This window comes from Quercus lobata, chromosome 12 (assembly GCF_001633185.2).
Source record: "Quercus lobata isolate SW786 chromosome 12, ValleyOak3.0 Primary Assembly, whole genome shotgun sequence".
Classification (NCBI taxonomy): domain Eukaryota; kingdom Viridiplantae; phylum Streptophyta; class Magnoliopsida; order Fagales; family Fagaceae; genus Quercus; species Quercus lobata.
In genome coordinates this window covers 17,726,041-17,752,802 of record NC_044915.1, presented here as the reverse complement: position 1 = coordinate 17,752,802, position 26,762 = coordinate 17,726,041, and the positions used below count along the sequence as shown (strand labels likewise).

Here is a 26,762-nt window from a genome sequence, read left to right as displayed (position 1 = left end):
CTTTCTTTTTCTTTCTTTCTTTCTTCTTTAGACCCACTCCACCATTTTCATACATGCATAAATTTATACCCAGAAACAAAAACCCATAAATTTCCATTTGTTGATCGAACTCTCGGAGCGAAGAAACTCTTTTTCATGACTAAAACCCAGGCGAACAACAATACCCAGGCGATCAAAAAAAAAAATTTCTCTCTATCTTGTGGGTGCAGAGTTCGGATTTGAGATGTGGTTATAGGGTTTTGATTTTTGAGACATGGGTGTGGGTGTGTGTGGTTCAGATTTGTGGTGTGGCTGTGGTGGGTTTAGATCTGAGATGTGGATGGCTGTTATGGGTTCAAATTTGTGTGGGTTCGGATTTGATTTGGGCATAAGGTCTGTATTTGTGATTTTTGATTTGGGTATTTGTGGGTTTTGATTTGAACATCTGTGGGTACCTATGATCAAGTTGATGTTTGTATTCATTTGTGTTTGTATGTTTATGATGGTTTGGTCGTAGGTGTGGGATAGGATTGTTCTTGTTGATGTGTGTGTACATGAGAAATGAAAGAGAAAGAGGATAGCTTCAGTGAGAGTAATAGCGCAATGGTGACTGAAAGGGAAGAGAATGAAATGAAGAGAGTGGGGGGGAGGCGGGTAGGCTAACAGAACTTAAGACATAGTGCTCAGGTATGGGTCCCACAAAAAGTAGAAAAAATTAAGTGATGAGAAACTGAAAATATGTGCCAAACAGGTGGGGTAGGAAATTGGGGTATTTTGAGTGATGAGTGATGAGTGATAAGTGATGAGTGATGGGTGATAAAAACTGAGTGATGAGTGATGAGTGACCATTTTTTTAAAACCAAACAAGGCCTTAACATTTTCACTTGCGTGCAATTTTAGTTCGATATTGGGGCCTAATTATCATATTCATAGTTTAATACCCCATTCTTGTTGAGAAGAATACACCATTCAAGTCAAACTCAAACTTTGCACACATTATATAATCAAATATAAGATCATTTGATTCTCAAAAAAAAAAAATATATATATATATATATATTATTAGTTCATTTGTTAGAAAGGAACTTATTATCTCTCTAAACTTTAATGAGTATATATATAAATATTTTCTAAATTGTTATAAATAAATAAATAAACAAACTTAGTACGTCTTCTATCAAAATTATGTTCATGATCTTTCATATATATATCATAAACCTAATCAATTATTATCTTCATGGTGAAACTCTTAAGAATCTCCTTTGATGTTTAAATTATCAAATTGTATGCAAAGAGCCAAGTTTCATGTTTAAAAAAACTCATTTCATAATTACCATGGAAACTAAAAGAACCAATATAATTAAGATGAATTAACATATTAATCAAATGAATAGATTTTTATTTCTTATGAAATTGCTAATCCCTTACATATATAGTTCAGATATTGTTATATATTCTAAAATTTTGGATATTTTAGCATATCAAGTTCATTGTGCAATAAATACTACCAATGACGGTCAAATGGAATTTTTTTTTATGCTTCAATGATGCTATATGATTTAGAGCAAATGTCAAAAGATATAATTTTTTTACAACTTATTAAGGAAACAAGTTATGATTAGTGCAGTATGTATTAAAATGAAAATATGTATGCATCAATTATAAATATATGTGTGAAATAATGGAGGTGAACAAAATGTGAAAGAATATTTAACCTTAAATCTTACACAAGCAAAGTTTGATACCAATAGGTGAAAGCAACTATGATTCATATATTTAGAAAGGGAAAATTATTGAATACTCCTTGAGTATCATAAATGCATACTCCCCCCTCTCACATAAATTGTGGGTCTCACCATAAATTTAATTAGTGAGACTCATAGTTATGTTAGAAGGGGGAGTAAGCATTTATGATATTCTGTGAATATTCAATAATTACCCAAAAAAAAGATGCTGGTCAAGACCATATCGGTTAGCCCCAGTGTAAGGTGTAAGTATGTCCATAACACAGGTTTCATGTTCATTTATTACCTCCTATTGCCAATAGTTACATTATGTACCGCCAACCAACCAAAGAGTCAAACAATGATCAAATAGCACTGACGTAGAGAGTTGCTACTTGCAAACACATGGGAATAGGAGGTTAAGTTGAAAAATAATTTCTTGATTTACAAAAAGGAAAAAAAATAAGGAGGTTATAAACGTTATACATTAATATCTTCCATCATTGAAATTTTTCTACAGCCTCACGTGAATATGTAAAAATACAACGTGCATAGTACTGCATCTTATCAAAAGCCCTCAAGCTTTTATAAATTATTACCCCAGTTATTACTACTACTGGTTGATAGTTCTATGCCTCTTACCAGAAGAAAGAACTGCTTTTAAGGGCAGATATTAACAAAACTTTTAGCAACCTATTACCTATAATACAGTGTGCACAATACAACATGTGTTCACAATCCCTCAAGCTTTTATTACATACTAGCTACTAGTGATGTGCCTGTTATACCAAAGGAATGAACTACTTTAAGGGCAGAACACAACATTATAGTTAGTCCCACCATTGCAAGTAAATGTGCTTGTTGCATCATCCTTAGGGTAACTATAAGCATCTGGGCACAAATTCTTGAAAAAATCAGAAAAAGTTGTAGGCCCACAATTCCCAGAATTGCAACAATATTCATCTGTTTTGAAAACGGTACAAGGGTTGTTACAGTACCCGCTAGGGTTTTCAATTCAGCTGGGCACTGTCCATTAATATCAGCTGTACATGTTATTCCTTTGGTGCACCCATTAGAGGTTGGGCTAAAATCCATAGGAACATTAAACCCATCAACAAGAGAGATGTCAAAGAAATCCAGGTTTAGATATTGGTTTAAAGCGAATTCGGCAAGGGTGTTTGGGGGTGCACCATAGGCTTGGCATTGAAGAAGCCCACCACAATCACCAGTCTGACAACTGCCACGCCCGTATCCATCAAAATTGCACCCAGTTCGAGCCCAAACGCGGCCCCCGGTTGTGCCAGCATTCACATCAAGGGGCCAAGACTCTTGAGTTGAGTTGCCTACCACCACCAGGCACGGCTGTAGCCCAAACGACATAGGGACAATTGTTTGTTATGTTGAATCGGGCTGCATGAGCGAAAGTAATGAAAAGAGTGGCAAAAAAGAAGAAGGAAATGGACAAGTTTTTGAAGATGCTCATTTTGGAGTGTGAGTGGGATATATATGCTATAGTGGTTTGAGGTTATGATTATTTGGAGATGGGTAGGGGTTTATATAGGATTTGAGATTGGATATAACCTGTTGGGGTTGGCGTGGAGAATTTACAGGCGTGATTAATTGCCTAATTAAATTCATGTTGTTTGGAACTAAAATTGTCCTGGCTTGACTTGATCACTTGAACACTATTCTAAAAATTTAGTAGTACTGTGTGACATGAAGCTCAATTAGTTCACATTTGCTAAAACAAATAGTTTAGTTTACAGTTACACCTCCTAAACTCTTAAGAGTGAGAGGTATATTTAAGTTGGTTGCAGTCTTGCAGATAAGATCACATGCAATCTTCCGGTCAATATATATATATATATATATAGAGAGAGAGAGAGAGAATTTAGGTTCAAGTTACACTTGGTGTATAGAACTCTAAGTAATGTTATACCACCCAATAATTTGTTATAGATTTCATATTTTGAAAATCTTACCATTGAATTACATGTTTTATATGTTTTTAACACTCATGCCAATTTTCATGTCAGTTAGATGTTATTTACCATACAATTCATAAACTCATCTTCTATGCATTATTTTAAGTTATAAAAACTTGAATTTAAACAATTGATTGATAACATGACTATTAACCTTTGATGACTTTGAAAATTTTCAAGTATGGAAAATATACGAAAATAATGTAATATAATGGTGAATTTTTGTCAAAATTCACATCCAATTAAAAAATATTGAGTTGTGTAACATTGCTTAACTTGAACCCAACCCATATATATATATAGAGAGAGAAAGAGAGAGAGAGATGTATACATTATTTAGTTCTTTCTATGGGATAATTTTGAATTCAAATCTCTCTTCGCTCACCCAGTGTCAAGAAAAATAATAATAGTAATAAATTTTCATTATGTTATTTGTAAAAGATGCCTTTAATCTATAATCAATATTTCCATAATAATGGTCCGTTTGGATTAAGGGAGTGAGAGGGGGAGTAGAATAGAGTAGAGTAAATTTAGCACAAAATTAACTTATTTTTGACCAACTCTACTCTACTTCCCTCTACTCCCCCTCCTTTTTCCCTCCATCCAAACAGGCTATAAGTTTCCTTCATATGGTTGTGAACACCATAAACCTTTTGGCTCAACCATTAGGTAACTTAGGTCATTACCTAAGCCCCTAAATGTAAGTGAAAAAAAAGGCTCCAAATAAAGGACAAAAAAATTCTAAAAAATAAAATCTCAAATTTTAGTCAATACTTATACAATAATAATTTTTGTTATTAAAAAAAAAAAGCACTAGAATAAAATTTTTGGACAATAATTATCTTAGAGGAGTATTAATTAAGCTCCAAAATTTTACCATTACATGACAATTTTTATCTTAATAGGTGTGTATTTTGTCTTACTCTCTCTTTCAGATGATTAGAATTTTTCATAAGCATGTGAATTTTAGACTAATCTAGTCCCCTACACGCAGTACTAAAACATAGAAGAAACTCAAATATCTCTTTCTCTCTCTCCAAAATTAAAAAGGATTAGCTAAAATATTCCCCAAATAATCTAAAATTGCCGTTAGATTTATCATCTCTACCTGAAATAGTAGTTAGGCAATTCCCTTAGCAATAGCAATCCCTTGAAGACGAAAAACAATGATTATTATTCCAAAAAAAAAAATCTATCTTTATGTGACATAACTTTATTATTTTACTTCTCTTTAGACTGTTTCGCAAAGAAGGGGAGAATGAAAGGCAATGTTTTGCCTTTTTAACAAATATACATGGCAGACGTTCGCTTTTCTGGGTTTTTGACGCGAATGTTTGGTAAAGACTAACACTGCATTTGGAAATGGGGGAAGAGGAAGGAAGGGAAGGGAAGTGGTTTCTTGTGTTTGGACAACTTTGGAGGATAGAAGAGAAAAGAAATGCGTAGAAAACAATTCTCTTTGGGCTCACATTTTGCAATCCGCCCAATTTGCAGAGAAAAGTGGGGGAGAGAGCGAAATAAAAAAGTGGAACTCACTTTTTGACTTTTTAGAGAGTGGTAAAAAATGGAATATGTGATATATTGTTTATTATAAAATGATGTATTATAATATATAAAATAACTTTTTGATATGTTAAAATAACATTTTTTTTTTTTTTAGAACACTTGAACTTAGAGAAAATTTAGGATTACAACTTTTTTTAGCACAACTTGATGTTACAGATTGTGAATAATGAAGAAAAAATAGTAAATCTTACCTCCTAAGCTTTCTAACATTGACTAGACTTTAATCAAAACGTGCAAAGAGAATTAAGTTATGAAATTGGAAGAATGTCACATGCACACACGATGAGAATGGGATTGCATCATTTTATGTTCTAAGTTCTATTCATAAAAGACGTAATTAAGTCAAAACTCAAAACCCACCTGTCAAGATATTACAGAGGGATCACATAATCTAGAAAGTAAGAAAGAAAGAATTAATGGGCGTAGGGGGGAAAAGTCTCAAAGAGGATCAAACAGAATAATTCTTAGCATAGCACTAAAGGCCCTCGATTCTTGGCATCTGGTGGAGAAAGGGACATTTAACATTTTTACTTGCATGCAAATTTATGTCACTGTTGCTAGCCAATGACTCCGTCTCCGTGTATATAACGGCCCGTAGGGGGCGGGGCTAATAATTTTGACTTGGGGGCCTAATTATGGTATTAATATTTTAATAATATACCATTCAAGTCTTTTTGTTGAGAAGAATACACCATAAGTCAAACTCAAACTTTAGACATTATATAATCAAATATAAGATCATTTGATTCTTAAAAAAATTATTAGTTCATTTGTTAAAAAGGAACTTATCATCTTTCTAAACTTTAATGAGTATATAAATATCGTCTAAATTGTTATAAACATTTTAAAGAAAAAAATAAATGAACTTAGCGCATCTTCAATCAAATTTATGCTCACAATATTTCGTTACGTATAATAAGCTTAATCAATTATTATCACTGCCATAAAACTCTTAAAAATATCCTTTTTGAAGTCTAAATTATCAAATTGTATGCAATGAACCAAGTTTCATGTTTAAAAAAAACTTGTTTCATAATTACCGTGGAAACTAAAAGAACCAATATAAGATGAATTAACATATTAATCAAATGGTAGATTTGGATATTTTAGCATACCAAGCTCATAGAGTCATAGTGCAATAAATAGATTCTAATGACAGTCAAATGGAATTTTTTTTTATGCTTTAACAATGATACTTGATTTTGATTTTGAGCAAACATAAAAGATATAATTTTTTTCACAACTTGTTAAGGTAACAAGTTATGATTAGTGTAGTGTTACCAATTCCAATATGCATATCTCATCTATTATGAAAAAATAGGTGAAAAATTTTGTATTAAATTTTAGGTTTTGATTCTCACACCTTCACTATTTTATATATTAAAATGCAAATACTTATCAATTATAAATATATGTGTAAAATAATAAATATGATCAAGGTATTAAGGAATATTTAGCTTTAAGTTTAACATAAGCAAAGTTTAATAACAATAGGTTAGTGTGGATTGAAATGAATGATGTCCAATGTATCAATAAAACTGAACACGGTAATATACAGTCACATGCTCATAACGTGACAGCAGCTATAATTTGTATATTTAGAAAGATGCTTGTCAAGTCTATGTCGGTTAGCTCCTATGTAAAGTGTACTTGTGGTCCACAACACAAGTTTCAAGTTCATTTATTACCACCCAATGTAAGGTGTACCGTCAACCAAATAGTCAAACAACCCATCTAAAAAAAAGAATCAAACAACGAATGGCACTGAGACGGGAGTTGCAAACACATGGTGGTAAATCAAACAACGGACGCGAACTACAAGGTTAAGCTGAAAGTAAATTATTGATTTACCAATAGAACAAAAGTATGGAATATGGAGGTTATAAGCGTTGATATCGCCATATCTTTCATCATAGAAAATTTGCTACAACCTAACATGAATACGTAAAATACAACATATATGGTACTGCATATGCTTAAAAGCCCTCAAACTTTTATTAACCCAGTTATTAATATTTAATACTATTGGTTGGTAGTTCCAAGCCTCTTGTACCAGAAGAAAGAACTGCTTCAAGGGTAGATATTAACTACCTTATAGCAACCTATACGGCGTGCACAATACTGCATGTGCTCACAAGCCCTCAAGCTTTTATTACGTACATACTAGCTACTGGTGTTCTGCCTATTATACTTGTACCAGAGGAAAGAGCTGCTTCAAGGGCAAAACACAACCTTATAGTTAGTCCCACCATTGCAAGTAAATGTGCTTGTTGCATCATCCTTAGGATAACTGTAAGCATCTGGGCACAGATTCTTGAAAAATTTGGAAAAGGTTGTAGGTCCACAACTCCCAGAATTGCAACAATATTCATCGGTTTTGAAAACAGTACAAGGGTTGTTACAGTACCCGCTAGAAGTTTTCAATTCAGCTGGGCACTGCCCGTTGATATCAGCTGTACATCTTATTCCTCTGGTGCACCCATTAGAGGTTGGACTAAAATCCATAGGAACATTAAACCCATCAACAAGAGAGATGTCAATGAAATCCAAGTTTTGGTATTGGTTTAAACCGAATTCAGCAAGAGTGTTTGGGGGTGTACCATAGGCTTGGCATTGAAGAAGTCCACCACAATCACCGGTCTGACAACTGCCATGCCCGGATCCATCAAAATTGCACCCAGTTCGAGCCCAAACGCGGCCCCCGGTTGTGCCAGCGTTGACATCAAGGGGCCAAGACTCTTGTGGGTTGAGCTGCCTGCCACCACCAGGCACGGCTGCAGCCCAAACTACGTAGGGACAATTGTTTGTAATATCAAATCGGGCTGCATGAGCGAAGACAATACAAAGAGTGACAAAAAAGTAGAAGGAAATGGACAATTTTTTGAAGAGACTCATTTTGGAAAGTGAGAGAGAGATGCTATAGTGGTTCGAGGTTATGATTATGAGGAAATGGGTAGGGGTTTATATAGGATTTGGGATTGGATATGGTCTGGAGGGATTGGTGTGGAGAACTTAGTTACAGGCGTGATTGCCTAATTAAACTCTTGTTACCGAAGTTATCTTGGCTTGACTTGACTTGAAGACTATTCTAAAAATTGAGTAGTACTGTGTGACATGAAGCTTAGTCAATTCACACTGGCTGAAAAAACAAAGTTTAGTTTGCAGATAAGACGAGCAATCTTCCAGTCAAATTAAAGAAATCTATTGGAAAAGTCCTACTTTTGTTGCTTGTTAAGCTTATGTTGCTTTCGAAAATTGATTAGCGCACTGTCAGACCATTTGCTGAGAAGGAAAAATATTCCAACTGCCGCTAGGTTTGTGAGATTGCGTGTTCTGTTATCAAAAAAAGAGAAGGAAAAATATGAACTTGGATAAGTATCGATCATACAATCCAACAATATGAGTCCCACGAAGATTGTCACATATATTTGGTTAGGACACAGGATAAAATTTGATGGAAGTAGATGGAAGGATAGAAAGTGCAACATATATTTTTAATAATTTAGGGAGAAAAAGATCAATTTTTTTTTAAAGTTTATGGATAAAAAAATTGGAAACGTAAACAATATTTTTTCTTTAAAATAAAAACTGAAAAATCTCTCTCTCTCTCTCTCTCTCTCTCTCTCACACACACACACACACATATATATATATATATATATTAATTATAGTTTTTTTTAATTAAAAACTTATGAATTACAATAATATATAAATTTAATTTGAAATGAAAATTCAATCCTCAGCCACCCCCGCCCTCCAGCGCCTCACCCCAAAAATACGAAGACGTGGGAGGAAAAGTCTAGAGACTTTGAGATTAGTATAGTTCTTAGCATCAGCATCAATCTTATCTCTTTGCATCTAAATGAAGGTTGACAATCACCATTTTTACTCCATATAATTTTGCAAGGTCTATTATTATTATGGAGCTATTGTGTAATTTATACTAATAAGCTCTCATGATCTTATCTTGCAAACGCCTTTTATCTCTCTCTCTCTCTCTCTCTCTCTCTCATCTAGTATTCTCACTTCTCTTTTTCTTTTTTCTTTTCTACTCTCTCACTTTCGATGGTAAAATTTAGTTAATGTTGTTATCCCAATTTAAGCTCCAAGGTTTTCTTTTGTTACTTTTCAAAAGTTGAAATTTGAGATTTAGAGTTTAATTTAGAACTTCTTAAACTATAAGGTTTAATTTAGATTGTCCTTAAATTATATTTTTTAAGCTGAAATTTACCATTCTTCTCAACAAAACAAAAAAATCGAAATTTACCCTCCAAAAAATAAGTACAACTAGCTTCATTAGTCATTACATGCACTTTACATGTGCAATGTGACTCTTTTATTTATTTATTTTTAATTTAGTGTCATAATTTTTCATTAAAATAAAATAAATCTATAATATGCATGAGAGATTAATTTAAATATGCAAAGTTGTTATGAAAGTTTTGAGGGTAGAACAATTAAAGAAAGAGAGACAAAAAGAAAGACAAAGGGAAAGATAAAAGAATATAATGAAATTTATTAAAAACAAGTGGTATATATGTTCAAATCTTCTTAATTGAGTTTTGAGTGATTGTTAACTATTTTTTTTTTAACTGGATTTTAAAAAAAATAAAAATAAAAACCGTTTATTGGTTTTTGTTAAGTTGTTTTATTATTATTATTTTTTTTAATTTGAAAGAAAAGTGGAGGGTTTTTTTTTTTTAATTTATCTAAAATTTAGAAGTGTTAAAATTAATAATTTTACATATCTAACTATATTATTTAAACTTTCTAAACAATATGAATTTGAAAGTAACTTGGACATACAAGAGTAAGAATCTAAAAAGTCCTTTAAATAGTAATTATAGATGTCATAAAAATATGAATATTGGTTGACAAGTCATGAGTCTAATATCGAAGCTACTAGAGCTGTAAACGAGCCGAGCTTTGTCGAGTAGTGCATGTTTAAGCTTGGCTTGTAAGGAAAAATCAAAAGCTTGAGCATGGTTTGAACTTGTGACAAGTCTAAAAATAGTGTTTGAGCTTGAACTCGTGGGAAAACCAAAAAGTTTGAGTTTGACTTGGCTTGGCTTAATTAATTAGTCAAGCCAAACTCAAGGTTAATATCAAGCTTAAACTTGAACTTAGGTTAAGTTTTTGAGCTTGAGATCTAAAAAAATTACATTATTAAATACTTAAATCAATAAAATTAAGAAGAAGAAAAATAGTATACTCATTTTATCATACATCTAGTCCTACTTATGGTTAGCCATTATTCAAATTAATAATTTACATAATTAAATTCATTCATTCATCATTCCTTATCTACAGTTTCAGCAACTGTTCAAAATACAATTTTTACATTCATGTTAGATGGTGAAAGACTAGAAAAATACCTATTTATAACTATTATGAATGAAAAAATACTAACATATTTCATAACTTTGCTTTAGATAATTGATAGGGAAGGATCATATGTGGCCTTCTTATTTATTTATTTATTTTTAAATGTAACTATAATCTAAAGTGGTTATTGATCAGTTTAAAGGAAAGAAAAAATTAAGGTAATATAGTTAGTGGTCTCATGTTGGCAATGTCATTATTAAGATATATGTAATGAGTATATTTAGCTAACACATATAAACTTATAAATGAGTCTATTCTTGAATTGTTGTGTATTAAGTTTAATAACTCACGAGTTTGTTCGTAAACAAATTTTTTTTGCTTGAGTTGGATTGTTTATTAAACGAGCTTAAAACTAAGGCTCAAGCTTAGCTTATTTATAAACAAACAAATATAAACAAACTTTTTATTGAGCCAAGCCCAAGTTATTCATGATTGGTTTGGTTCATTTACAACCCTAAAAGCTACTCCCTCTTTTTTTTTATTGGACCCAAGCCACTCCTTGAATGCATTAACATGTGTTGAGATTTTTCTTGTGAGGCCCACTCAAAATAAATAAATAAATAAATCTATGTAGGTTAGCTCCTTTGTAAGGTGTATGTGTGTCCACAACACAAGCTTCAGGTTCATTTATTACCTCCTATTCCCAATAGTTACGTTATGTACCTTTTTTTTTTTTTTTTTGATGAACACGTTATGTACCATCAACTAAAGAATCAAACAAAGAATATCACAAACATAGAGAGTTGCAACTTGCAAACACATGGTAGTAAATCAAATAACGCACTACTAGGTTAAGCTGCAAAATAATTTCTTCATTTACCAAAAGAAAAAAAGTAGAGGTTATAAACGTTATACGTTAGTATCTTCCATCATAGAAGCTTTGCTAAAGCCTCACGTGAATATGTAAAAATACAACATGCATAGTACTGCATCTGCTAAAAAAAGCCCTCAAGCTTTTATAAATTATTACCCCAGTTATTAATACTGTTGGTTGATAGTTCTATGCTTCTTACCAGAAGAATGAACTTCTTCCAGGGCAGATATCAATAATTTTATAGCAACCTATAATACGGTATGCACAATACTACATGTGCTTACAAGCCCTCAAGCTTTTATTACATACTAGCTACTAGTGATGTGTCTGTTATGCCAAAGGAAAGAGCTGCTTCAAGGGCAGAACACAATCTCATAGTTAGTCCCACTATTGCACATAAATGTGCTTGTTGCATCATCCATAGGGTAACTGTAAGCATCTGGGCACAGATTCTTGAAAATTTTGGAAAAATTTGTAGATCCGCAACTTCCACGATTGCAACAATATTCATTGGTTTTGAAAACGGTACAAGGGTATTTATAGTACTTTCTAGGAGTTCTCAATTTAGTTGGGCACTGCCCATTAATATCAGTTGTACATCTTATTCCTCTGGTGCACCCATTAGAGGTTGGGCTAAAAGCAATAGGAACATTAAACCCATCAACAAGAAAGATGTCATAGAAATAAATGTTTTGATGAGATTGGCGCAGTGAGTATTCGGCAAGGGTGTTTGGGGGAGCACCATAGGTTTGGCATTGAAGAAACCCACCACAGTCACTGGTTTGACAACTGCCATGCACAGACACATTGAAACTGCACCCAATTCGGGCCCAAATGCGACAACCACCCATTTGTTGAGTTAGGCCTAAATTTGAGGGTCCAGGTTTCACCTGGGTAATTCTGCCTACCACCACCAAGCACAACTCCGGCCCAAATTGTGCTGTTGCAATTGTTTTTTATATCAAATCTGATTGCATGGGCTAATAAGGCATTGAAAATCGTTATCGTTTGTAACGATTTTACTCTTCACCTTCGTAACAATTTCTTTTTTGAATTTGTTTCATTTTTTCCAAGGTTTAATTTGTTTCATTTCTAAAGTTTAGGATTTTTAGTTTAGACTATCCCTAAATTATAAGGTTTAAATTGAAATTTACCCAACAAAATAACTATAATACCATACAAAATAACTACAATACCATAAAAAATACTGGTTGATGAGTCCAATTACTCCAATACCCAAGCCCCTTTTTGGATGGCCAAAAGACTTGTAACTCAATTAGTTGGCACCTTTTATTGTTTTCAATTAAGGCATCTAAAATTTTTTACCACAAATTATTATGGACGTCTCTTATGAAGCCTAATCACCTTATGAATTGCAACTCAAAATTTTCCTCACAATATGGGCTTCACAAACCGCAAACTTTACTTCATGGTGTGGGCTTTTCTCTCACTTCACATATTGCTATTGGGTTTACAGCCCTACTTTCTCTTATTTCAAGATTCAGGCTCACAACCCATATTTTTTCTCTTTCATTATCCATGAAATAGTTTCCCTCAATTATAGTCCATATTTACACAAAGTGGGCTTTGGGGAAATGTTCAAGCTCAATTTATTTAGCAAGTACCATGAGTTATTGGGTAATGAGTCCGTTAAAGCCCATCAATTTTTTTATTGGGTAATGAGTCCGTTAAAGCCCATCAATTTTTTATTTATTTATTTATTGTAGTGTATAATTTCACTTTTCAAAATTTTAATTCAATTAGTTACTTTTTGAAATTATAAGGTTTAATTTGTTATAACTCTTAAATTAGAAGGTTTAAATTATAAGGGTAAAACACTACGTTATAGTTATTCCCACTAGGGCACGTATATGTGCTTAGTTTATCATCCAGAGGAAAACTGTAAGCACCCGGGCACCCACCCTTGAGAAACATGGAATAATTTGTAGCTTTACAGTCTGCAGAACCAGCATTGCAATATTCCTTGGTCTTGAATACAGTACAAGGGTTGTTACACCCGGCCGGAGCTTTCAACACAGTTGGGCAATTCCCATTGAGATCACCTGTACAGTCTATGCCTGTGCACTTAAGAGACGTAGGGTTGAAAACCATAGGAACATTAAACCCATAAACAAGAGAGATGTCATAGAAATCCAAATTTTCAAATTGGCCTAATGTAAATTCGGCAAGGGTGTGTGGGGCTACACCATATCCACTGCCTTGGCATTGAAAAAGCCCACCACAGTCACCAGTTTGACATGTAACAATCCTGAATCCATTGAAACTTCACTCAGTTCGGGCCTAAATGCGACCATTACCCCTTGCTGAGTTAGGCCTAACTTCGAGGATCCAGGTTCCACCTGGGTTAATCTGCCTGCCACCACCAGGCATAGCTGCAGCCCAAGTTGTGATGTTGCAATTGTTTTTAATATCAAATCTGGCTGCATGGGCTAATAAGGCAATGAAAATAAGAGTATTGACAAAGCAGTAGAAGGAAATGGACAGGTTTTTGAAGGGCTTCATTTTGGAAAGTGAGAGATATAGGTCTTGAAGTTGGCTATGGGATATGTTATGTTAAATGTTACGCAGGGAAAGACCTTCCGAGTTAGTGTCTTCTAAACTTCTTTGTTCAAAATTTGGATATATATATATATATATATATATATATTGCATTTGGCTAATTGGCTTGACTTGAAGACTAGTCGACAAACGAGTCCACGCGGATGCCGCGTTATCCATTGAAAAAAGGGGTTGTTGGTTTCTTATTTGTGGGTTCAAGTGAGAATGACATATTTATTTTATGGTGCTTCATCTTCCTTCTTTTTATTAATCTACCTATCTAGAAACAAAATATGTTCATTTCAATAAATATATATTTTAAATATCTATAAAATTGTTATAATCTATGAACGATGATAGTTTGATAATTACAAGGAGAGAGATTTTATTTGAATCCAGATATAAAAAGAGAGCATGCAATACCTCTGAAGTAGTCTGATTTTCAGAATGAACTTGCTCCATAAGGTAGTGATTCTAGTGAACACACCATATATATGTTCAAAATAATTTCCAAAGCTCAACAGTCAGAGAGAGAAAACATACCAAAAATTTTCAAACATCTTCTCCACTCAATTAAAAATAAAAATCAACTTCATCAACTCCACTTCTCCACCTTCAACCTCAACCTCAACCTCAAGCAATCAAATCCAAAAAGAAAAACCTAAAACCTCTCTGCAAAATAAGTGTGAATTCTGTGAGGTGGGAAATTGGGTTGAGCTAGAGCCCGAGTAGATTGAGAGACTCGGAGGTCGAGGATATCATAAACGTAGATACATTGTCACTTCATAATTAAGCACCAAAAAAGATTATTATTCTTGTTTTACTCAAAAAAATGGATCTGAATTTTTAAAGCCCATTCTTATTGGGTTCAGCCTAATTGGGTCACTTGTTAGTGAAAGAAGAATTTGTTCACTTTTAACTAAACCCACCAAATTCTTTTTTTTTTTTTGGACCACTGAATGATCTCCCTCCACAACAACGTATTACCACTTCCTTCTTTCAATTGTTTTTGACCGGGCCTGGAATTTTAAAAAATGACCTTCATCTTTTATCAAGCCCAAAGCTCTAGATTGACTAGGGATGGCAATGGGGCGGGATGAGGCCAAAGGATGAGATCTTCGCCCCCACCCTACATGCATTTTTCTTTCCCCATCCCACCCCGCCCCGCATGACGGGGAAAATTTCTTACCCCATCCCCGCCCCTTAAGGCCCTACGAAGACCTGCAAAACCCCGTCCTACACCGTAAAACTTTATTTCTTATTAATTTTCCCTACAACTATTACCATTTTTTCAAATAAAATGACATGTTTCAATAATAAAAATATACTTGAAATTATAAATAAATTTATCCTATCAAATCAAACTAATTTTTAGCAAAAATTAAATAATATTATCTAAATGTTTATATTTCATTGGCCTAAAAAACACTAAAACAAATCTCCTTTATACTAAGTAGTGTGCATTATTTAATTCCTCCCATTTTGTGACTATTTCATAGAGAATGGGACAAAGTCTCAAACTTGTACCTTATGTTTTTTAATAAAAATACAGAAAACTAAATTAAATTGTATATAATTTTTGTGTGGAGAACGAGAACAATCAGCTAGAGCTAGTACATGATTGATGTCATCATATCTGCAATCAAACCAATAGGGAAACATATTCCTCATCATCTCGTTCTCCAAAACTTAAAAAACAAAAACCCAGCTTGTAAAATAGATATGGATCTTGACAAGCATAAAGAAGCAGTGTTGTTAAGCAGCAAAATGCCCACACAAAATTACAAAAACAATGACACAGACACAAATATTTAGAGCCTCAGACCCATACCTCATATATATATAAATATATATATATATATATATAAATATATATATATATATATATTATGTTCATGATGAAAAGTAAGTTGAGAAAGATGTATGAATCATGAATGAAATCAGTAATTCAATAGTATATAAATTTGTTTCTAATAAAGACAAAAAAACCGTTAAAATTGGTACCTTATTTCCAACTTTGCTAGAGAGAAAAAAGAGGTAGAACCACGTTAGGTAGAATAAAATAAGCTAATGATATTTTTGTTTAAATAGTAGGGTTTTAGGGTATGATAAAATTACAATTTAACCCTTATTAATGCGGGGTGGGGCGGGGCAAGGTGGGTTTAAAGAGTGTAAACCCATCCTCGCCCCGCCCCGTGGTGTGGGTCTAAAATCTTGCCCCACCACCTTTGTGGGGCGGGGAAAACCCGTATGGGGCGAAGCGGGGGAGGGGCTGGTCAAGCGGGGCGGGGCAAAATTGCCATGCCTAATATTGACTAAAGGAATCCCTATTTTGTTTTTTTTGTTTTTTTTTCTCCTGTTTTTTTTAGAAGAAGGCTGAAAATTCCAAGGAGTCCCATAATTTTGAAAGGAAGTCTACTTTCTTACAAAACATAATCCCAACCCGAATTTAGAATAAAGTCCAAACTAAATTTATTTTCTCTTGTCTAAGTAAGTTAACGTTTAGCATGCTATTCTAAATTTCATTATCCTTCCTCATGTCACTTATTTTATCTCAAGTATTGTCATGTAATATAATTTTAAGCCACCAAATAAAATTTACTACTTTTTGGAGTTGTTTTGTTGAGAACCCAATTAGGGTTAGGTTTAGTGTTCATGAGATGATTCAAGTTGGTTTTTGGATGGAAATCTTAAGGTTTCATGTATAGGAGTGAGACCTATTGCACGGGAGGATGTTGAACCCGAAGTGTCCCTTGTGGGGAGAGCCAAAAGTACTTTCTCAACCGAGTAATGATAGGATTACAACTTTTGTCACAATTTTGTCACATGTTAAGTTGTGTGTGGTGGAGTTGTGACCCACCACTTTTACTCCACCTGCATTTACAACTTGCCACGTGAGTAAATTGTGATAAAAGTTGTGATCTTAGCATTTTCCATAAGTCGGGTGGTCACTAAACTATAAGTAATGCTAGGGACATAGACTGCATGACGAATTATAAGTGATAGAGGTGTAATGGTAACACACATCTACCACTCACAACTCGCCACACGAACTATGTGTCCCTAGCATTACTTATAGTTGACACACCTCTACCACTCACAACATGCCACGTGGGCGAGTTGTGACACAATTGTGTCATTTTTTGTGTCCCTATTATTACTCCTAGACTATTAGCTTTGAGTTTTGCAAAGGTATATCTAGGTGTTAGGATTAGTGCCCTTAAATCCTATTGTATGATGTTATATATGACATTATATATGATATTATGTTGTGATTAATAAAGTTGTTTTATTATTATCTAAAATAATGGTAACATAAATATTTGGATATGATCATATAGACCATGTGATTTATATGATTTAGTCACAGAAGATATAAATCACAAATTCTTTTTAAACTCAAAATTTTAATTTGCAGTCGGTGATAAAATTAGGCATTTCATCTGCGAAAACTATAACATATCAACAAAGATGATTTTTCTTGATCATGGATGTGGAGACTTCTAGTTGATATGTTTTAAGTGTTAAGACATATTGAACTAGAACCCTGTGAGATTTATTATTCTACTAACGACCGTCAAATGAATAATAAATCTCACAACTTTTATTTACATCAACTTTTAATCTTGAAAGAATAATGAACCAGATCATAAAGTGTAGGTTGCTTTGATATATCAAGAGTGAGATCTAATGTCACAATCAAAACCTCAATATGTTGGGCAACCACATTTAATGTTGAAGGAACATATATTCTCAAGATGGAATTTCTAATCTCTTAACCTATATAAAATATTCTTTTGAAATAAGTTTAATGGGTTTGGTTATTCAGAATGTTAGGCCTAACTACTTTAGTAAGAAGTTACTAAAGTATATATTTATGAAATTGGATTTCATAAATGATGAATAACTTAAAGGATTAAACTAGGTACTCAAGGATTAAGATGTAGTAATTTTCAAAGTGGTAATTGTCAACGCTCGGTCTCAATAGGAACGAAAAACCGCCATCGGGCCTTCGTTCGACCACCCACCATGGCAACACTCCCGCGCACATGGGGCCCGTTAGAGGCCCCTTTCTATGATCTGTGTGTGATTCGTGCGGTGCTTCAGGTCCTCTCTCTCTCTCTCTCTCTCTCTCTCTCTCTCTCTCTCTCTCTCTCTCTCTCTCTCTCTCTCTCTCTCTCTCTCTCTCTCTCTCTCTCTCTCTCTCTCTCTCTCTCTCTCTCTCGATGGAGGAAGGTATTTGACTACCTTTGGTGGTGTGGCAGGAATCTTGGCCAAATTTTAAGGAAATTACCAAAGGTAAATGAAGTCGCCACCAATCACTAGGTTTTTTTAAGGTGTGATTGGTTACCTGTTTCTAGTTGATTTTATTACCAATCTTAGGCTAAGAAAAAGGGCATTTTTCCTAATCTAATGTGGAAGGCAAAAATCTTGATTCTTGAGTCTTGAAGTTTGGTTATGTGTGGAAATGGTGTTAGGCACCCCACAACACCTGTCCAATGACAGTCCTTTGTTTTGATAAAATCTTAATTTTCAGAGATTGGTAGTAAAAAACATGATTTTAGGATTGGATTTTGGGACTTTGCATACACAGGGGCTTTGAGGTTTGGCTTTTGCATGGGTGTGGTCCTAATTTATACTTTCCTAAGGCATTCAGGCAAAGTACTAGATTTCCACAGTGACATGTCACCTTACTTTCACGATGGAAATTAGGCATCGCTTTACCTTAGGTGACATGGACTGTGACAATCACACTGGGAAGGGGCGAGCAGGTATATATATATATATATACATACATCATGCTTAATGCAAGCACACAGAGCAGGAAAGTAAATGCCTATATCCCTAGAGCATGACCCAAAATATAGGTGTAGGAAAGTAAACAAGGGCCACCGTACTCTAGAGATGAGGATGAATAGTACATGGCATGATATACCTAATACAACTCATCTAAGAGAGAAAGGAGAGAGGAAGGAAGGGGGTTTAAGAGAGTACATAAGCAAATGGGAAAGGCTAGACCCCTAAATCTACTGAACATAGCTGCTTGGCTTATATCTATATGCGTGCAACCTTGTCCTTTTTGCTTGCGCCTGGGAAGCTGTGCTCTAGCTCCATGTGTCCTCGTTCCATGTGTGTACATGCAAAGGAAAAGAAAAGAAACCAGCAGACAAGCAATGGAAGGAAAAAGATGCAAAGAGCATGTGAAAGAGGCATAAAGGAAATAAGCATAGTTGACATGGCAAACATAGCATATGGCAGGAGACATGACAAACCACAAGATAAAACAAACAAACAGGAAGGCAAACAGGCAAGCAAGCAAATAAGAAAGTAGACAAACAAGTAAAAAGGCAAACAAAAGGTGGTGTCCACGGTGGACAAATGTAGGTCTGGATTGGATGTCCATAGCTTCATTGTGTTAAAGTATGGATGACACACTGGCAAGCAAAACTTATGCATGGACATGTAAGCAGGCGTGTAAAGATGCAAAGAAAGCCAACAAGTGGCACAAACAAGCATAGCATCACACGGAGCGGAAAAGGGAAGGGTACGCACAAAGCAACCCGACATTCAAAGACGCATCCCAAGGGGTTACACCCAAAAAAAATCAAGCCCATGGAGGGCGTCAGATGCAACCAAACAAAATCAAGCCCATGGAAGGCGTCAAACGCGTCAAACATGGCAAAGCCTAGAATAAGAGAGGCTAGCACAAGCATAAAGCATAGAAGCAAGCAAGTGTAAACATGCAAATAGGGTGATCCAAACCCTTTAATATGGGCCTTGGTGTATGGATAATGACAAAGACCATAGGGTCTAGATCGGGTCCTAACTATTAGGCCAAAATATAAGAAAGAAAGACAAAGCAACAAAAAGGCTACAATAGCGTACGGCATAACAAACATAGCCTAAATATGGGCACACAAACATGGTATGGAGCACACAAGAACATGGAAGATAGTATAAAGCATGTAGGGAACACAGATTCAAGCACATAGGCATGTGAAAACATAGATCTAGACATATAGGCATAGAAACATGCATGTAAACATGTAGAAACCTGGCACATACGCATGGAAGAACATGAATCCAAGCATATAAGCATGTGAAGACACAGATCTAACCATGTAGCATGGAAATAAACATATAAACACATAGATCCAAGCAAGGCATGGCCAACAACGTCATACAAGCATGTAAGCATGTAACCCTAACGTTAACATAGAACAAAAAGATGCACAGAGTATAGGAAAACATGGCATAAGATATAAAGCATGTAGATCTAAAAATATAAGCATGTAAGGATGTAGATCTAAGTATGAAACATGGCATAAGGCATAAAAAGCAAGAAGATTTAAGCTAGAAGCACAAATAAAGCAAGAAACATGCTAAAAAAAGTAATAAATCATGCTATTCAAGCAAAAAGAGCAAGATAAATGCTACAAGAAAAAGATAGAAATTTAGGGGTGTGGATAGTAGCTAAAAAACTACATCCACACCCCTAAACCCCAAACCCAAGGTGTAGAACCAAAGAGAAGAAGATTAGGTATAAGAACAATACCTTGTATTTTTGGTGAAGAATGAAGAATCAAGAGGCTTTGATGTGTTTTTTTTTTTTTTTTTTGGTGTGTTTTTGTGTGTTTTTTGTGTTTGGAAGAGAGGAGAAAAGCTCAAAATTTGTCCAGGCAGAGCACAGGACCAAGGGAGTCTTCTTTTTTTTGGTCTGGGGGTGCCTAGGGCCTTTTATAGCCCTGGCACGCTTTATAGCCCTGTCTCTGATCAGGTTGATCTTGACACCCCTGAAAAGATCTCAACTTCCTGTTTCTGAAAAGGTATGCAACTTGAAAATCCAATAGTCAAATCAAAAGTTATGGCTTTCGAAAGTTAGCGGTGCATCGATCGATGCGTTAACCTGGCTTTCATGATATCTCAACCATTCTAACTCTGATTTTGACCCATAAATAGTTGTTGGATTGAAAATTTGATAATCTTCGCGATGGCATAGGTTTCAACCCATTCTAACGACCTAATCAAAATTAGGGTTTCTAGGGCCCGCTAAGAGTCAGCTTCAGGTCAAACATGATCAAAGTTGTTAAAAATCTTCGTGGAACTCGGGTTTGATGTAAAACTATGAAAGGTGCTATTCTAAGGGGATTTTGACTTTGTTTGACTTTCTGTCAACCTAGGATTGACTAAGGGCATTTTAATCATTTTAACTGAAAAAAGCGCTTTGGGTGTTCTGGTGTCCGAATGGGTTACGCCACATCATTCTGGATGTTCTCGCAGTCCCATGGAGAAAAAGTAATATTTTAGGATTTTTCGGGGTCTGACACACAAATCGAGAGTGGACAAAATACAGTATCAACAGCAATTAACATTCATGACTTTATATTACTACGAATATTTTAATGAAGGGGTTAGATGTATAATAAATTCTTGGGATATAATTTATTAATAAGGCCTAGAGTGCAATTATATTTATATAGTAGTATTAAATATATGGTAATTTTGGGCTTGTCAAGAGTTGACAAAAACCCTATTAACTTTAGCAATCTACAAGGAAAAATATGAGCAATCTTTAGCCACACCAAAAAAAAGATACTTATTTTCAAAACTTCTAGGAAACCCTATTAACTTAAGTATCAAAGAGACCCCTGCCAAAAAATGCATGACTACTTTTCAGATGTTTTCCTCTTTCTTTATAGATGCTCGTGGACTGAGGTCAACCTAGTGATCAACTACGTCATCATTTGGTGTCTTTTGTGGGAAATGGTTGTAAGTTTTCTTTGGACTAAAGATTGTGGCAACATCATGTCTTGTCTTAATTAGAGTAAACCCAATCATGGTGCTTCCCAACAATGATTTAGCCATTAATCACCAAGAAGGCAAAGAGTGAGGGGGGTAGACATGATGGTGGGTAGGGGGAAGGGTACAGGACTATGGTAATATCTTGACCTTGCCTCTTAGCATTTGCAAGGTGCAAATACAATGTTTCTATTATCATCTCCATAAAAAGTTCCTTAATTTTATGTTTCTTGTTAAAATTAAATATATATGTTGTAGATTGTGATATGGAAGGAAGGAAAGTAATACCAATACCTACAATAAAATACTTGAGAGAATTTATAGACAAGTGGCTGTAGAACAAGGACAAATGCTTGCGTATGGCTTGTGGCACAACATGTGTGTGTGATTAAGATCAGACAATGATTTTATTTTATTTTAGATCATAACCCATGAAAGTAATGTTTTGCTAAGTAAATAACTATTTTTTGAAGAATTATGAATTAATCTAAAAATCCTTGATAGTAAATGATGATACACAAAAATCATCAGTGAATCGATCGTCCAGACGCGTAGTGACAAGGGGGTGGCTGATGAATAAAAGGTGAAGAACCTGAAGAATAAAAGGTGAAAAACTTGAAGAGATCACAGGTGGTGTAGCTGAAGAATGAAAGTTGAAGAACTTAAAGAGAGCACTAGTGAGGAGTCGGCAAAAGACCTTCTGAAGGTTAAGTCAGTGACTGAATGATCCCCAATAACTTAAAGTATCAGAGCTAGGAAATTCTACGTACCTTGGAGAAGATGAGGCTTTGTGCTTATATAGTAGTTTAGAGCTAACCAAGATCTCATAAATGTAGGATCTTCCCTTGTAGGGAAGATATGGAGTTGATGTTTCTCGATCATTAGGCCTAGTTTCTCATATTTGGAGGATATGAATATGTAAAAAGATCTTTGAGCATGGTGTGCAAGTTCTTTCCATATCATGAAGACATAGGAGTGTAGGATACGCAAACGGCGTGGAACTAAGTATACGTAGTCGTCGATATGATGATGGTCATTGGCACCACAAGGAGACGGAGGAGTCATGTTGTCTTTCTCAAGTCCCCTAAGGCATGGGAGGCATGACGATCCCTTAGGAGACTGGCGTCTCTAATCCTGACAACTCAAACAGAGCTTTGACTAGGCAAACAAGGTGACTAACATGTTGGTGACCGACGACACCTTTAGAGGCAAAATATCCTTTAGTGGCCAAAGACCCTTCAATGGCTGAAGATACTTTTGGTGATTGAAGACTCTTTTGGGGAGCTCATAATGCTTTTGGTGATCAAAAACTCTCTTAGAGACCGAAGACTCTTTCAAAGACTAAAGATGCTTTTGGCGACCGAAGACTCTAAAGTGTTAGAAAAATATTCGGGATGGTGAAAATGTTCTCTATCAGTAAAAAACGTACCAAATTAAATGAAGAGTTCAACTCTTCATTGTCTATATATTAAGGGCCTAAATCATGGTAAAATATACAATTTCATATGAAATTCTCTTTAATAGAAACTTTGGAATTGCTGTTTGTTATTGTTGATTTTGTTATATCATGGAGGTGAACTGTTCTTAACTTGATAGCAAACTTTGGGTGAAACTAGAAAACAATTGGTACACAACTCAAATTCATACTATCAAAATATCTTTTTGATCATTGCTTCATACTCATGTTATTCAATTGCTTTAATAACCATGACTTTAAAGGTAAAGTGGTTATATTTCCGATTTCCATGTCTCTTATACACTATATATAAAATAAATAAAATAAAAACCCAAGAAATCCCTTAGGGTATGTTTAATTGAAGGTGAAAAAGGGTGGATGGAAAATAAATGAGAGAAAATAGGGGAGAAAATAGAAGTGGGTGTTGTTTGGTAAGGAGAGAAGGGGAGGAAATTTTTTAGTAGGGCCAAGGCATTTTCCACCTGGGCCTACAAAAAATTTATCTCTCCAATTTGGAGAGAAAACAAGCATGGAAAGCTTGTTACTTGCCCAATTACCGAATTGCCCCAATTTAAGTCTCACCTACACTCCTACAACATTTGAAATACATCTAATATCTCTCTCCCAATCGCTTCTCTTTTGTTTCTTTTGCACAAGCACAACCATAACCACAACCACGTGAAACAATCAAACAACAATATGTCCAGCTCTAGGTTTGTTATTTCTTTGCCAAGTTTGTTTTTTTTTTTTTTTTTTTTTTTTTTTTTTTTTTGGAGCCACTAAGAGGCTGTTTGGATGAATTTTTTTATCACTCAATTTCTGTCACTCAATTTCCATCACTCATCACTCATTACTTAATTTTTCACACCCTTTTTGGCACCATCACTCACTTTCCATCACTCATCACTCATTACTCATCACTCATCACTTAATTTTTCACACCCGTTTGGCACAATCACTCACTTTCCATCACTCAATATTTTTCACACTATTTGTGGGTCCCATAACTATCACTCGGTGTAGCTTTTTTTTTTTTTTTTTTTAGTACCCAATCACCGAATCCAGTAAAAATATAATAAAAAAAAAAAAAAAAAAAAAAAAAAAAAGAGAAAGAACTGAACCCAGAAAAACCCAGTCAAAAAAAGAACTCAGTGAAACAACCAAAAAAAAGAAAAAGAAAGAAAGAACTGAACCCAATGAAGAATGTGAAGAAGCCATTAGTGTGAAAGGAAAAAGAAAAAAAAAAGAACATGAAAAACGCACGCATCGAACCCAATGAAAAAAAAGATGTTCAAAAGTTGCGGCTGTGACTGATAGTGGATCCCTCCATGTAGTGTTATTTACGGAAATGTTATTGAGTTATGAGTTATGGAAACTGAAAATAGCTCAAATGTGTTTTCAATTTCCATAACTCATAACTCAAAAATCAGATAATTAAGTGATGAAAACGGAGTTATGGAAATAGAATTATCGTGCGCCAAACAGATATTGAGCTATGGGTCCCACCATTTTTGAGTTATGAGTTATGGAAACTGAAAATTGAGTTACTGAAACAGGCTATCCAAACAGCCTTTAATATATCATATATAATAATAAAGGAAAATAATATAATGATTACAAAAATAATAATTAATATATTATATTACATATAATGTTATTTTGTTAATTTTAATTATTAATAATTAATATTTTCTTCTTCTTTAATGAGTACAAAGAAATTATATATTTTTTATAACACGCATCAAGGGAAAATTAAATCTTTTTTATCCTCTCACTATTTTCTATCCTTCCACTTTTCCATCCTTCTAATCAAACGGTCCCTTAACGTATGATGACTTTCACCCCAGTTGTAGCTACACAAAAATGCCAAGTAATTTCTTCCAGATGAGTACAGATTATTCTAGGGGAAGAACCAAAAATAAAAATAAATAAATAAACAAAAAAAGGTTTATAGGGTGAGTGATTTGTATGATATGGGCATGATTTTGGTGCCATTATTTAACGTTAGGCTTGCAGAATATCGACCAAACATTCCATAGACATTGAGAAAGTTGAAAGCTCATTCCGAACGAACAATGGAGAGTATGTCGAGTACCAATTAACAAGAAGAAAACTTTGTTCCTTAAACATTAAGGTACTTGTCAAAACAAATTATTACAATCATTTTATTATATGGTAAATCAAAAATATGACAAACCATTCCATTTCTATTTTACGCCTATTCCATACTAATATTCCAACAACTCAGTAGTGAAAAACTGTCACATTCCACCTGATGATTGCATTAGAATTGGGAATGTCAAGAAAAAGAGTCTCCAAAGTAGCATAACCACGAGCCAACCTGAATAACCCGGTTCCTGAAACCACGGATACCTCCCTATACTTTAGGTAGAACCTGTCTGCCCCTTGTATTTCTAAGGTGCTACCATTGTACTCCTTGTTGGTGAACACAAATGACATCAATAGATGCAAATCAGAGCCATCCAATGCTGAGTTCACGTAAATTCCATGAGCCCTTCCAACCTCAGATGAGTTCCTTTCAATAGCCACTGTCAACTTATCATCCGTGGCAAAGATCGTTCCGAACCCAAGGATCCACCACCGCTTGTGGGGGATGCCAGCGACTGGGGTGGCAGTGGCATTGGCGCCCGTCTCCCAATCTTGCATGTAGAACACCATGTTGGTTTCTTTGAGCTTTTGGAACTGGTACTTTGAGGCTTCAGTGGATGTGGCTAGAGCTAGGAGGAACACGAAAGACAAGGTGACAATTTTAGTTGCCATTGTGGATTGAGCTAACTAAAATGGCAAGCAATTAAGCTCTTAGAGGGTGAATGAAGTTGATTGTGTGATGTGGTGATGAATGATGAGGGTGCAAGGGGTTCTATATACTAATAATGCTGGAGAGAGAGAGAATATATCTACGTCACGTGCGCACGCCGGCTTGGTAACTGATTGATTTTCCATGTTAGAGCTGGGTTAGTATACTTTGGAAGTTTGTGACTGAATTGTATGAGTTTGGTACGTCAGAGCAAGTTGGAATTAAAAATTATTTTCTTAGTAGGTGGGATGATTCATTTCACATGTCCATAGTTAATTATTGGCCAAATATCATTAAACAATGTTAAGAACACAGCTTACCACACCATTTTTGTCATAATTCATCAAATGATGAGTTGTTGTGAACGTTGAAAATATGAATCCATATGAGTTCATTTTCACCACTATTTTGATAAGTCGTGACAATAATTATGTAACAAGTTGTGTCTCTAACATTTCTCATAATTATTTTCAATTCAATCATTTTGTATTGCATGTCATACATATGTAAAAGCTTATGTGCTAATTGGTTGGCTGATCTGTGCGTTTCTGCTAGTAAAACCTGCATTATTCAAGTTCAACTCAATGTTACACGTAAATTATCGTAGAAACAAATGTCAGGCATCGACAATAAAACATGATATAAAAAAATATATCGATTGATTTTTAGAATTGAG

At 34.6% G+C, this 26,762-nt stretch overlaps 2 protein-coding genes and 4 pseudogenes across 2 annotated transcripts; all 6 read right to left on the bottom strand.

Annotated features, from left to right (window-relative positions):
- Window positions 1-2,508: 2,508 nt before the first annotated feature.
- Window positions 2,509-3,186, bottom strand: LOC115969793 (annotated as a pseudogene).
- Window positions 3,187-7,077: 3,891 nt separating this feature from the next.
- LOC115969792 (protein P21-like) lies at window positions 7,078-8,199 on the bottom strand. Its single transcript, XM_031089407.1, has one exon. It carries the CDS (start codon window positions 8,147-8,149, stop codon window positions 7,469-7,471), a length of 681 nt encoding a protein of 226 aa, XP_030945267.1. The 5' UTR covers window positions 8,150-8,199; the 3' UTR covers window positions 7,078-7,468.
- Window positions 8,200-11,806: 3,607 nt separating this feature from the next.
- LOC115970320 lies at window positions 11,807-12,884 on the bottom strand (annotated as a pseudogene).
- A 372-nt stretch (window positions 12,885-13,256) lies between these two features.
- Window positions 13,257-20,009, bottom strand: LOC115970319 (annotated as a pseudogene).
- LOC115972654 lies at window positions 15,607-15,693 on the bottom strand (annotated as a pseudogene).
- Window positions 20,010-25,372: 5,363 nt separating the features above from the next.
- Window positions 25,373-26,128, bottom strand: LOC115972040 (dirigent protein 22-like). Its single transcript, XM_031092177.1, has one exon. The coding sequence runs from the start codon at window positions 26,047-26,049 to the stop codon at window positions 25,513-25,515; it is 537 nt and encodes a 178-aa protein (XP_030948037.1). The 5' UTR covers window positions 26,050-26,128; the 3' UTR covers window positions 25,373-25,512.
- Between the last annotated feature and the right edge of the window lie 634 nt (window positions 26,129-26,762).

Excerpts from the sequence above, each read along its gene's own strand:
- LOC115972040 (XM_031092177.1), bottom strand. The coding sequence starts at position 26,049 with ATGGCAACTAAAATTGTCACCTTGTCTTTCGTGTTCCTCCTAGCTCTA.
- LOC115969792 (XM_031089407.1), bottom strand. The coding sequence starts at position 8,149 with ATGAGTCTCTTCAAAAAATTGTCCATTTCCTTCTACTTTTTTGTCACT.